Here is a 14428-nt window from a genome sequence, read left to right on the forward strand (position 1 = left end):
TTGATTTCAGCTTTGCATTGAGGCTGTAACATTTTAAAATTCCACCCCCAAGAGCTGCCCCGCCCTGCCATGCTCACTGTGGGGGCTGATGATCTATTATTCTCTGTAATGAAAGAGTTGACCTTCAATTATCTGGAAAGCCCTGCAGGCCTGTAGAGGAAAGTGTCAAAGTCAGAATCTGGTCCCTCTGTTTGTCCTCTTTTCAAAAATTTTAAAAAACTTATTTTTCTACTTGTACTTTGGTTTAAAAACGTTGGTTTTCTTCTAATTAGGAGATGCCAAAGCAAAACTGTGGACAGATCTCATATGTGGCAGGTGAAATTATGCTAATGTGTATTTTGTTCCCAGCTCCCAGATCTCCCAACAATACAATGTGTCCTGTCCTGAGCTTTCTTCTCTTTTATGCTGATGACAATAATTATACTGATATTAGCATAATAGCTTACCCACGGCTGTACAAAAGCTGTCTGTTGGGGTCAGCCACAGATCAACAGCCTTAGAGCTGGAAGACATTCACCATTTTTCCTATGGGCACTTAAGTGGGGGACTGGGTCATGTTTGCAAATCAGTTCTTATCCTGGGTTTTGTATTTTGAAGAAAGTTTGTTTTATGTCTTGCAAATCACAAGTGGATTCAGGATTACTTCCTCTCATTGTACTTCTTGCAGATCTTCATTTTTGAGAACAACATCTACTATCGCTCTACAGTGGAGAGCCGTTCCATTCGCCTGGTTTCCACTGGCAAGGAGGGTGTCATCTTCAACGGACTCAGTGATTGGCTCTATGAAGGTAAGGCAGAATAAAAGTTATCACAATTAAAATGGCCAGTTCACTCAAATCACACACACACACACACACACACACACACACACACACTCATTTGTCTCATTTACCAGCAGAAATGTTTATAAGTCACAAAATGCAAGTGAGCCAAATCTGAGTCTATTCTCAAGTCATTCATTTAGTGTGAAATCTCAAAGTGCCTAATGTAGATGACTCTGTGAGCACCTTATATTAAGGCCAAAGGTTTTGAAATCCCTAAGCACAAGAGTAACGAGTTTTGTATGAGATAGTTCCCATAATGAAGAACATCAAAAAGTGAGTAATGAGGATAAAATTTGGGTGGACCCCTGCCTTTCACCCAAAGAGAGCTGGGATAGGCTCCAGCAGATCCCTGTGACCCTGGTTAAGGAATAAGTGGGTATAGATGATGGATGGATGTTCATTGTAACTGAAGATTGGTTGCACACAAGAATAGAAAATAACATAGTGCTTGCTGTGCTCATGCAACTGCCCCAAAGAACACAGCTGTTCTCTTCATTGTGACTCCTCAGATGTCAGATTTGTGTCAGATATGAACTTTTGGTATAAGGTGGTCTAAACCTTACTTTAAACAGTTCTCATTGAGACTAATTCATTATTATAGGAAGCAGCTTCATCTGGTTCCTGATGACATAAATGGATATTATTTCTTGAATGTGGTTTTGTATTTAAATTGACATAAATTTAAACTTTTGTGTTCAAGGTCAAAAATGAAGTTTATTCTCTAAAACATGAATGAGAATTAAGATCCTAGAACCTATAGGGCTTTCTATAGTAGCATGTTTAACCATCTGCAGTTTCATGGCAATTTAGGACACTAAATTAGGACACTAAGTTCCCTTTGAACCCCATATTTTAATTCTTATGAGCACACTTGCACATCTTTGTGTTAGGTTAACAGAAGAAGTCCTGAAAAAAAGGAGTGAGTACATTTCATGTTGATAAAGTGACTTTAATCAGTCAACAATTGTCCCAGAGGACACAGAAATGATGGGGATCAATATTGACAATGACTCCTCCTTCTCACTTTACTATAATAATGACATGAGATCAACATCTGCAGCCACATTAGCATTGTTGGCATTAAGCGCTTGATTTCATTGAGGTAAATTAAAAATAGGAAATCTGTCAGTTTGTTTCTGCTTTACGTAACCTCAAAATTTAATTAAATGGATTGATTTGCATTAATTCAAGAATGGCACAGTGTTGTACGAACAGATACAGATGTCATGGTGCGGTCTAAACATTAGTGACAGATGAAAGCTCACCTGTGTGTCTTGCAGGAAAAAGGGGACAGGTACTGTTAGCATTCAACTAATTAGCTATATCCACTGCACTGGGTCCATTATCTTCTCCAGTGGAACAGAGAAATCGATATCTTATGATATACAACATGCTTTTAATCCTTGAGTAACTCTATAAAACGATACAAATCTCTTTGATAGATTGTGAACGACTACTATTTAAGAGCCTGAACGCCGAAACTGTGCTTATCTGATGTCACCAGTGTATCTCCTCTTTTTTATGCATTAGCCAGCCATATCCATATCCATCAAACATCATATCCATCTTTCAATAGCAATATCCAGTCTCACTTGTTTAAACATTAATCAATGTGATATTGTGGTGTCTGACCCCATAACTCATATTTATGAGGTGCCTAAGGCATGGTAATTTACACTCTTCATTTACTGACTAGATAAAACTTTCATTGAGAGATTAAATATATAATCCGTTTCCTAATGCTGAGATGAATGATACACACAAAAATGCGTGTATGTATATGCATATATACATACACACACACACACACACACATACACACACAGTTATGTGTATATATATATATATATATATGGTAGCTTACATGTGTGATGTGCTGGATTGTCTCAGGGGCCTTTTTGCACAGCCTGCATCTGGGGGCCTGCCTGCCTGCCAGTCCTTGGTAGGACTGTGGTAGGTATTAATCTTGTACTTAGAGCTTGTTCCTGCGCTGTCACAATTTATGATTTATCACCTTTGTTGTTTTCAATGTATGTTAGTTAATTTACGATCTCACAGTTCAGTGTTGATATGGCTTCGGTTGGCCTTCAGTGTAAGAGGGGGCACTTAACTCATCTGGAAATATCTCTGCAACAGTGATGCAGGGGTTACATGTAAATACAGGTACAAACCAAAGAGCTTATCTTATCCAGAAATACACAGGTCACAATTCCAGACATTGTTAATTACTGGTTTCTCCATTAAAATGATCAGTAGCTTTAAATACTTTGGAGCTGTGATGGATTGCCTTTGCAGTTTTACAGAGAATGAAAACTATGTTGCAAGGAAATTCACATATGGACTGTATCAGTTGAAAGGGTTAAATGGTTTCAGTGTTAATAAACAATGGAAATAGTGTATAAGAATCTGGTTAAAAGTGGTTTATTTTTAAATATTACTGTGTGGTATTTGAAGGCAAGGACTAAAGATAAATAACAGACAATAGTAAATATAGTTACCAGAAAAACAGGAAACTATGAATTCCAGTTAGTTACTAAACATAATTAGTTTGGTTTTCTACAATGGCTACCTAATTGGTATGATGTTATTATCTTTTCAAAACTGGTAGTTTGAGAGCATAATTTTCCTCTGCCCATGCTCAAAACTTTCTCAAAAGATTCTTTTTGCTCATACTCAAAACTTTGTGCTCACACACGAATTCTTTCTGCTGGTGCTCAAAACTTTGCACTCACATGAGGATCCTTTTTGCTCACGCTTAAAATTTTGTGCTCAAACAGATTCTTTCTGCTCATGTTCAAAACATTGCACTCACACATGGATTCTACTTGTGGTCGAAATTTTGTGCTCAGACAGATTTTTTTCTCTTCATGCTCAAAACTTTGTACTCAAACACAGATTCTTTCTGCTCGTGCTTAAAACTGTGGTTATACACAGATTCTGCTTGAGCTTGAAACTTTGCTCTTGCACACAGATACAGGTCTAATTGCTCGAATGGATTTCTTCTGCTCACTCAAAGTTCTGCTCACAGACAGAACTTGCAGTGGCACAACCCCGTCAAAAGTCCTCCACCAATAGGCACTTCAATTTGGTCCAATGAAATTAGTGCTGTTTAGGCCTCATTTCTCCCAGGCATCCTCATTGGTTGCACGTGCAGCTGCAAAACCTCCTCTTGTGAGTCAGCCTGATGCTTCTGCAAACATGAATAGGCAAGTCAAGATCACCAGCTAAGGTTTATTAGTGATGTATTTATTACGTACCTATATAGACCATAAGTTCCCAATAAATTTGGTATTCCTGGTGTGGTATATAGTAATATGGGTTTTCTGTGGTGGGTTTTATATACAGTAAACCCTCAAAATTCATGGGGGTTACGTTCCTAGAGAACCCGCAAATTGTGACAAACAGTGAATTTTGGATGTGGTAAAAAAAAAAAGCCTATAAATGCCTATTTTTATTGTTTAAACCCTAAATATGCCCCCTAATATGCTCCCAAAACACTTTAATTTCATTTCAAACTCAGCTTAATACATCAGTAAATAAATTAGTGACCTAAATTAGTAAATTATATTGTCCTTATTTAGTGTTAAAACGCATGAAAAATGATATATTGTCTCGAAAAATGAAAGCCCCAACAAATTGCAGAGGATATTTGCGGTTTCCGCAAAATAGCGGGGGTTTCCGCGAACAATTATTAGTTAGGTTCTAAGAAAAAATCCTCAAACAACTGAGGCTGCAAAATCTGAGCCGCGACTTCGCGGGGGTACGCTGTGGTTTTAACAGAATAGAGTGTCATAGTGCTTATGCTAACCCTTGCTCAGTGAATTTTTACACGTTAATCACACATCACTGTGTAAGAATGCAAACCACCAGCTGCAACAAACAGCTTTTTTACACACTAGAGCTTGTCAGTAACCCATTAACAAATCAAACCTCACTTCACTAATATAATCTTCCACACATTGAAGCACAAAGGAGTTTGAATTGGTTACACTGTTAACCATGCAAAAGTCAGAAGAAAAAAAAAAAACTCTTGGGCATCAGCAAGCGAGGTGGGGGTACAACAATCCAATAAACTTCGGGACTGAGACAACTTGTCCATTTCTGGATGGACGTATTTAAAATCTCTGCCTAATAGGTTTAGAGTGCCCTCCATCTTTATCTTGTTCAATCAAATAGTGATACATATATCACTTCAAAGGGATAAGTCAGTTAGTTGATTATGCTTATTCACTTCCAGATCACTTAACAAACCATGTAGGTTTGGCAGAGACTATAAGTTCCTAAGGAAAACATGCAGTGCAGATTCATCAGGGCCCAAGGCACAAACCTCTTCCTGCCCTGACACTGCATGAGGAGAGGCAGACACTGACACAGACACGGATTCTTTGATGAACAGTTGACACAGACAAACAGACAAATTATGGTTTTAAATGACCAAACCATTTAGGTGCTATGGGAGTGTGTGTAGCTATCAAACAGATCTGTTCTGGCAGCCTTTCCAAAACATAATATGGGGGAAAAAAACTCAGCTGAAACAGAGAATTAATAGCAACAGCACCTGATCCCACAGGAGAATAACATGATTCTCAATCTGGTGATCATAAAGTTTTTTAATCCTTCCCTGTGCTGATGCCAACTACTCCCTAGCTACCTCCTGTGCTTTATAGAGCCTATTTCTAAAGTCATTAACATAGTCAATCAGATTCTCTGGTGTCTGTGCCCCTCTAGAGTTTTTCTGCAGCAGTGCCTAAAAGACTATTCACAACAAGCGAAAGCAAAAGTAAGATCAGTGGGGCTAAACTGTGCTTTTCTGGATTACTTCTCCAGCCCCTAACAAAAGCCAAGATAAACCCTGTTCCCAGTCATCATCTAGGCACAATGTCAACCAAGCAATCAATCAATCTTTATTATTACTGTATTGCAATACAATAAAAGTCAGTTCATATAAAGCAACATAAATGGCAACAATAAAACTCAGTTTAACAGCACTAAATAAAATACCAGCCTAAGAAAACCCCTGAAAAACCCGCATCACACAAAATAACAATACAGTCAGTAATACTTATTTAATAATACTCATGAGGGACAACTAGTTGTTTGTCAGTCTAGTTGTTTGTGCCCTATGGGCTCTGTACCTTTTTCCTGATGATAGTGTAACATTCTGTATTCAGGATAGATTAGATAATTACTGATCAAAAGTAGCTCTCCTGAGTAAGTGATTAGTGTATCCATCCTCCAGACTAGTGAGTTTAGTTCCAGTGATTGTGCACTTTTCACTGCACAAGTCTAGAATTTCTAGAAACCTCAACCTGTATATAAAAGGGGGAGTGGATGAGCCTATTTTATTTTCTTGGGTTTACAATAACTTCCTTGGGTTTACTATCGTCAGTCTCATAATTATTGGATATCCACCCCATTATAGTGGTATCATCAATAAACTGCAGTACGCCTTGTGGTGTTCCTGTATTTAACTAGATTGTTTACCTGTTCTAACATTTTGACAGGGAATCCACAATCCAAGAACAAAGTACTTACTCCCAAATTTCATACTTTATAAATTAGTGAGGACTTTTAAAGGCAGAGCTAAGATCAACAAATAGCATCCTCACATTAGTATATGTGTATTAGCGATGTAAGGGAAGCTGCACCATCTGTTGTTCTGCCTGCCTTATAGCCAAACAGATACGTGTCCATGTTCTTTGAAACTACGGTGTTCATATGAGATGGTATTAGTCTCTCAAACCACTGCTCAATAATCACTGAGACAACTGACCAAAGGCTGTTTCTAGGAATAATGATGGTAGTGTTAGACACTCTTGCTGACTTTAAGGAAAGATTGAATATGTTTGTATAAACCTTTGTGAGTAGTTGGCAATCATCTTCAGTGTTGGACCAGAAATCCGGTCTGGTCCTGATGCTTTATTAAGATTTATCTTCCTTAACACAGCCCTCAAATGATTATGTTGAAGAACCGGGGGCTTGTCCTTCAACGATGTAATATTATTATCTATACCTTTTTATTCCTCCTTAGGGTCATGGCGATCTGCTGGAGCCTATAATGATAATATATAATATAATAATATGCACTGTGGTCTTCTTTTGGTTGTTGTAAAGTACTTTATGAATAACATTTGATTGATTTATGTTATTATAACTTTCAGCTTTGTTAATTTGTCTGTTAATAAAAAGTTTAAAAAAGTACACCATTAACACCTTTTCTTAACTTCCCCGATACATTTCTTCCGTTCCTTTCTAGGTTTGCTTTACACTAAAAAGCATTTGGTTTTAATGCAATGTTTCATTATTTTCAGTAGGGACTGTACATTCTTCTCTGTCCATGTCTTCTGATTTGGATAATTTAATAAATGTAGTATTTAAGCATGTCTCTGTACGAAAGACTTTATAGGCCAAGGCTGGAGAAGTATATTCATCCAGATTGTCTTCTCTATGCCCATAGCATGGACTTCAGCTGTTGATGAAACTACTCCACAGCTCCTTGACTCTAAGTGTAATAAGCAGACACTTGATTATGCTTAATATGTGGCTGCTTTAGGACCTGTGCAATCAAGTGGGAGTACAAATTTGACCGCTGATTGGATTGCACCACTCTTGCCACATCAAAAACAGAAAAAAAGGCAATGGGCCTACACAATCAATAATTAGACATTCAGAAGGCAGACTTATAGCAGGCAGAGGCCTAGCAGCGGGACTGACCCTAAGCTCTCTACTAATGACACAATTGTTCAGAATTAATATGTGAACGATCTCCTTGACCTGGAACAGATCAGGAATAATTAAAAATTTAAATCCTATCACAAGAAGTGGTATGAAAGACCCCACATAAATTGGATTTAAAAACAGTAGGCCTAGAACTGATACTAACATAAATAAACCTACTTTCTCATCACTATATAACCTTCAATGTCAAATGCAGCTTTGGACCACAGACTTGAGTTTCCCAAAACTGATAGCTTTTCTTCTCTCTCCCAGACTGGAGTAGTTTATAAATTAGTTTGAGACTTCTACTATTAAAGGCAGACCAAATACCAACAAATAGCATCCTCCTATAGGTGTTTTGTTGCTCATGGTGAGACAGCTGTGTAAGGGGAATTGCATAATCTGTCAATCTGCCTGCCATATAGCAAAAGTGATATCTGTAAAAGTTTTTTTTGGAATGATGGTCTTAATATGAGGTAATACCTCAAGGGATAATACAGTACATCACCCAATGCAATGAACTCCCCAGCTACCTTAACTTATCACTTACTGATATAAGTAGCAGTGTGTTCTGGCACTTAGTTTTGAAATTGCTCCACAGCGATTAGGTTGTAGCACATGAATGCCATTCGACAAGGATTTTAACTCAAGCTGAAGGAGGGCTGTCAGGTACCAGAGGTCCTTTCAGTCAGGGAAAAACACTTTTGCCCAAGAAGGACCTGTACCAGAACAGATAGTGCTGAAAAGATCATGTTTTCCAGAAGGATCAGCATTATGACTCATTGTTAATTACAGGTTGGTGACAGAAAGGCCCACACGCAGGGTTTCTTTCAATTAAGTGTCAAGTCCCTTGGTAGGAACGACAGACTCTCCTCGCCACAGTGTATCATTCACAAACGTGTAAAAAACGTTTATATAAATCTATATAAATGAATGGTGTGTGTCATGTTTATATGTTTTATATTTTATATTCTTATATTTTGTATGTTTTATATATTTCTATGTTTAAGAGCTGCTGGACAATAGGGGATGATCTGTCTATCTATCTATCCATCCATCCATCCATCCATCCATCTTACCATCTATCTGTGTAATATGAATTATCATTTCTAGCAATTGATTTAATAATAGCTGAACCCTGTTTGAGTGTTTTGTGACTTAAACCTGATGAAATGCACAGCAAAGTCACAGTGCTCTCATAGTTTATTAAGAAGTGTATTCATCAAGTATTCTCAAGTATTCCTTAAGTCATAAGTAATACTAGAACTTGCACAAGTATTCATTTATGAATGTATACTGTGTATTTGCACTGTTTACATATTCTGTATTCTACTTCATCATTTAACTGCTATTTGAATGGGTCGTATTGACAGAGAGTGGAGGTAAAATCAAGGAATCAAGGTGGAGCAACCTGCTGCTCCACATCAAAACATGCCCTGCACATCTCATGAATGTGAGTGTGAGTGTTTGTCTGTCTCTATGTGTCAGCCCTGTGATACATTGTCAATCTGTCCAGGTTGCACCCCACCTCTCGCCCAATGTGCACTGAAATTAATTCCAGCCCCAGACCCTCTGCACTATGTTATATAGCTAATGGATAGATGGATGGATGGATTTTTGCTAGCACAATAAAAATCCTTTTTATTTCTATTAATGACTAATCCCTTTTGAAAAAAAAGGATCTATAAGCCTCTGAATCTATCTGGCACTGGTCTGCAGGGAACCTTCAGATTCTATGATGTTTAGATTCATCAGTGACACTAAATGGCAGAAGATTTTACATGGTAATGACTTAGGCTTTGCTCGGCCAAGGTCAAACTGAGACTCAGAATGACACCAAGGAGAAATTAGGTCTTAAGCTCTGCCTGTTGCTGTGCAGCAGATTTAATACTGAGGGGTGAAAGGTTGGCAAATAATCTCCCAGGCTTGAATATCCTCTGGTTTGTGTTGTGAGCTTAATCCATGAAGAGTTTGTGTGTGTGTGTGTGCGTGTGCATGCGTGTGTGTGTGTGTGTGTGTGTGTGTGTGTGTGTGTGTGTGTGTGTGTGCGTGTGCGTGTGTCTATGTGTGTGCGTGTGTGTATTATGCATGCAGGAGAGACAGATAAAGATGGGAGGAAAGAAAAAAAATTAGAAGTTAAATTAAAAAAGACAGAGCCAAGAGCCCCGTCAGCTGCATGTAATGGTCCAAAACGCCTCAGGAGAGTCTCAAGTGTTCTGTCATCTGTTGGCTTCTGATTATTGAAGCTGTACTGATACTGACACATCTTGCAGTGTGGAACAGCCTGAGGAAACAGCTGCTTATAGGGCTCTGCTGCGCAGAGATAAAAACCTGGCATTGCTTTGATTTGAGTCATGCTTGCCCCATAGATGTTTGCTAGATGACTGTTTGCATCAAGAGGCTTGTTCATAGGCTTGTTTCTGTTTATTGCTCGGTTTGTGTCGGAGCCTGTAGGGCACAGAGTAACCACATAATCAACACTTGTGGTTTGGAAAGAAAATGATTAATAAAGGGAATAAAAATGTTGGTTTAACTTTGGTGTGAACATAAGCTGGAACTGATGTGAGGCAGAAATTGTTTCGTAGAACTTTGCATAGTTTGTACTATATGTAGTTTATCACAGAAAAATCAGAGTTACAGATAATGGTTAACAAAACCATATTTATATTATAAAACACTTTGTTGGCTACATAATGTATGTCTTGTAATGCAGACATGATTCAACATGACAGAATAGTTTTATTTTCCCTCCATTTTTTTAATAAAGAAATAGAGAAGAACTTGCAAGTTGCGAAGTTAGATAATAAGAAATAACTTATTTAGGGAAAGAATGTCACCTGCAAGACTTTTTTTTATCAATCGCATAGAGTTATAGAATATATTTTATTAGGCAAGTGATTTGTGGGAACAGATTTGTGTCACACAAAACAGATTAATTAAAAAGGTGTTCAAAATTGAACCAGATGTGCAAAAACAGCTCATTGCTACAGCTTTTTCTTCCTGCATCATCGAAGAATATTATGTTTGGACTATACCACAAACTGTAAATGTGGCTTTGTAGATGTGCAGTAAAATCTCACCTCAGTCTGTCATGTGAATTGCTCTTCATGCTTAATTATCACTTGCATCGTCACCTCAGTATGCACAGTCGTAATGGCGTTTATAGTAACAGCTGTTTTTTCATCATCAGTCGAGAGGGAGGGTGTGCCCCTGCTGTCAAATTTCAACTGGAGCAAACCACAGACTTTTTCATCTCAGGGATTGTAGCTTTTAGTTTTGTCCTGGGATTGGAAAAGGTGATTGCTCACTACAGACATTTTTCAATACAGATTACAAGCTATATGATCAAAAACGCAAGACAACAGTTAGATTCCAAAACCACAGAATTGGTGGCCTAAAAATCTGTACCAGACAGAAAGAACAAAAGCTGCTGCATTTTTTTTTCTATTCCTCACTAATTCTCTACTTTATGGATTTATCATGTGACACCACTGCCCTCTGTTGAAGTCGAGTGGTATTTTCTTTTCTGAAGTATCTGTTAACCTGATATCTTTGTCAGTACAGATTCCTAGTGCAATAATACCACCATATCTGCTTTTGCAGTCTTACTCATAGCTACACATCATCTAAATGCTATCTGGTTAATTTTATTTTCCACATTTGTTCAGAGTCTTCTGTCTTTCTGTCACCTTGCACTCATTATTTCCTATGACCACTAGACTGGTGGTATATCATGCATTATTAATATTGTCTACTCAGTGAATAATGTCTGCACAGCAGAAGGGGAACATGGAGGGAGTAGATGAGCCCCTGATGGCTCACCTTGGTTCTGATCACAATGAAGTGGCTGAAAAAAGAAAGAGACACAATCTCATTATTTTAGAGAAAGAAGATGAGCATCAGTTTATCAAAAGTGGTTCCCTTACACACCTTGTTTTCTTGATTTTCTATTGTTATAACATGTATTTGAATCAGAACACTTCTGGAAAATTAACAACTTTCTCCTTTACCAGCCAGGGTGACTGGGTGTCCCAAGCCCGGCAGTTCCTTTCAGTGTGTAAAGCTTTTTCAACAGCTGCTTGTGAAGTCAGCAGATAGCAGTAGAACCGGCCATGCAGAGGAAATTTTATTTTTTTTTATCATTTGGAAATGCAAAGCTGTGCTGCTCTGTTCATTGTCAGTGAGATACAATCATTCCCCATTGAACTCCACCAGCAGGGTGCAGGGCAGAAGAGCACAGACTAATTGGACTAAATGCTCCCCTTAGCCCTATTTTTTCACACGTCACTGCTATAAAAATGTATAAATAGTTTAGTAGTGTCTAGCAATGGACGCATACTACAGGCTAGAAGAAAGAGCAAACGTACGCATACGTAAGCATCTCAACAAATTCCACCAAGCATGCACAGTTAATGAAAATGCTAATTCTGTTAATTCCACAAAGCCAGCACCCAGTCCCACACCAAACATTGACACAGTGTGAGTGTTGATATACATGTAGCTCACTGGGGGCTATAACAGTAAGTTTCAGTGACTGATGAATTGCCAAGTTAATCAGTTGAGTGTGGGTGTAACAGCTGAGATGGACCAAGATTGTTCTTGTCCCCAGATGTTTTTCTCTTTGAACAGAACAGTCTCTGATCGCACACCTGCACACAGAGACAACACAAGGGAACCATTTATAGTCAGGAATTGGCTGGATTGTGTTTCTTGCTGAAAATGAGTTATAAACAAAATGAGTTATAAACAAGTTATATATAACTATATATTGAAGTTATTTGGTACACTGTACCTAGAAAATGAAGCTGATTTCTACTTTGGTCAATATGCTGTACTGAGATTAAAAGCTGCTGTGATTTATGACCTTAACATTTGGTACACCATGTGTTTTTGTGTGTAGGTTTAAGAAAGAGACACAGAGTGACTGTGAAAATCCAAATTTAGCAAAGAGGTCAAACAAGAGTCAGCAGAGCATACTGTTAAAAAGGCAGAGGGTTTTTTCTGCCACTTTGACATGACTTTAGGGGAATTCATGCCCTTTTTAGATGGCACATCTGTAATTTTTGATAAGTCATTGTGATGAAATTGGCTTTTGTGTTTGGTAATTGGTACAGTGGTTTATGGCAACTTGTGTTATTCAAGCAACTTATATTTCATTGTAATCAGTTTTCACATGCATAAATCTTGTATAATGGCCAAAAAGAGACAGCATTTTGTTTTTACTTACAATTTAATGAGTTTCTGGGAACATGGAGAAATGTGATACAGTGTGTGCTACTACTGATACAGCACTTTATTTATTTTAAAACCATTTTTCCCCAGAACACCTGCTAATTTCTAACTCTACAAAGAAACAACAGTATGATGTTGCTGGCCTACAGCCATGTAATTAACGTTTGCCTCCGCTGTTTGACATTTTTATTCAGTGTTATTTATTCAGTGATTGGACACTTTGCTGTGACTCTTCCAGAGGAGATTTTCCACTCCTATACTGCCCATTGGTGGTCCCCTGACGGTGCCAGATTAGCATATGCCACCATCAATGATGTCCTGGTGCCTAAGATGGAGCTGCCAATGTTTACAGGCACACCCTACCCAGTGGGGAGAGAGTACCACTATCCAAAGGTACTGAACCTCTATTACAACACTTGACTGACTTTTAGTGTAGCTTTCATTACAATTAACAGTCAACAAGTTTTGTAACATAAAATTAAATAAATACAATTGAAATGGTCCTTTTGTTACAAAAGCAACGATTTGCCATTAACAGTAGTAAAGAAGGTGAATTGTCTGGATGTGTTTTTTTTTTTTTCTTGAATCGATCATTAAGCACAGTCTTCTCAAACTTTTCTCAAACCCTGTTCAGGTTGGTGAGGAGAACCCAGTTATCACTCTGTATGTTGTGAACCTTAATGGTCCTCTTCACACCATCGAAATGAGGAAACCAGATGATCCCAGAATAAGGTGAGGCATGGACAATATTTCTCTGCTCAGGGAACATTTTACACATCCTGTGTAAAATGTTGATCCTGTGTAAAATGTACATTTTACATATTTTGAGCAGAATCAGAATCTTCCATGTGTGATATACTTCAACTTGTACGTATAAAATGTATCTTTGCATATATGTCAGTGCCATATATTAGTCATTTTGCTTGTATACACATGCTCTGGTCATGTTATCAAGCATTTCCTGCATAGATTCTGAAAATTGTATTTCTCTTCTGATACATTTCCCTTACCGGTAATGTGGCCCCATGTTTAGTTCCATTAACTTTAATGCCCCTACTTGCTCTGCTTGTCTTTATATCCAGTTTTTATACTAATTTTGCTGTGGCTCATTATATAATATGACTCTGGTCATAACTGTTTCATCCTCTTTCTAAAATCCAATAGTGAACAGAAATATTCACTATTCACAATTTTCAGGCATTGTTCAGGCATATTATCTAATGTTATTCTCTCAGATTAGTATCATATCCACTGATGATCCCAGTTCATAGACCTTAAAATGTAATTGCAGTTAATTCCTGGTTAATGATTCTTTTAATAATTTGGTAGTGAATACTATGTGACCATGGTGAAATGGGCCACCACCACCAAACTGGCCATCAACTGGCTTAACAGAGCCCAAAACATCTCTATACTCACACTGTGTGAAGCCACAACAGGAGTCTGCACTAAGGTATGCCAGAGTCCAGTGTGTGTTTTGCTGCATGTATGGTTTTCATGTGCCAAACTGAAACCTGTCAAATTACTTTTTAGAAACACGAGGATGAAAGTTCAGGATGGCTGCACAGACAGGTAAGAATAAAGAGACATGTAAGTTGCAATACTATATTTAGAGTCACATTTAACTTTAAATTCACAATGTGTTTATCTTGATG

General features: G+C 37.9%; 1 protein-coding gene across 2 annotated transcripts in view; it reads left to right on the forward strand.

Annotated features, from left to right (window-relative positions):
- LOC113121539 (dipeptidyl aminopeptidase-like protein 6) overlaps positions 1 to 14428 on the forward strand; it is a 138275-nt gene that overhangs the window by 104315 nt on the left and 19532 nt on the right. For both annotated transcript variants that reach the window (XM_026292129.1, XM_026292130.1), the window contains exons 8-12: positions 668 to 788; positions 13012 to 13166; positions 13408 to 13505; positions 14103 to 14226; positions 14307 to 14345. In XM_026292129.1, the coding sequence (XP_026147914.1) occupies positions 668 to 788; positions 13012 to 13166; positions 13408 to 13505; positions 14103 to 14226; positions 14307 to 14345 (537 nt within the window). The remainder of the gene's footprint in view (positions 1 to 667; positions 789 to 13011; positions 13167 to 13407; positions 13506 to 14102; positions 14227 to 14306; positions 14346 to 14428) is intronic.

The sequence above is a fragment of the Mastacembelus armatus genome, chromosome 20 (assembly GCF_900324485.2).
Source record: "Mastacembelus armatus chromosome 20, fMasArm1.2, whole genome shotgun sequence".
Classification (NCBI taxonomy): Eukaryota; Metazoa; Chordata; class Actinopteri; order Synbranchiformes; family Mastacembelidae; genus Mastacembelus; species Mastacembelus armatus.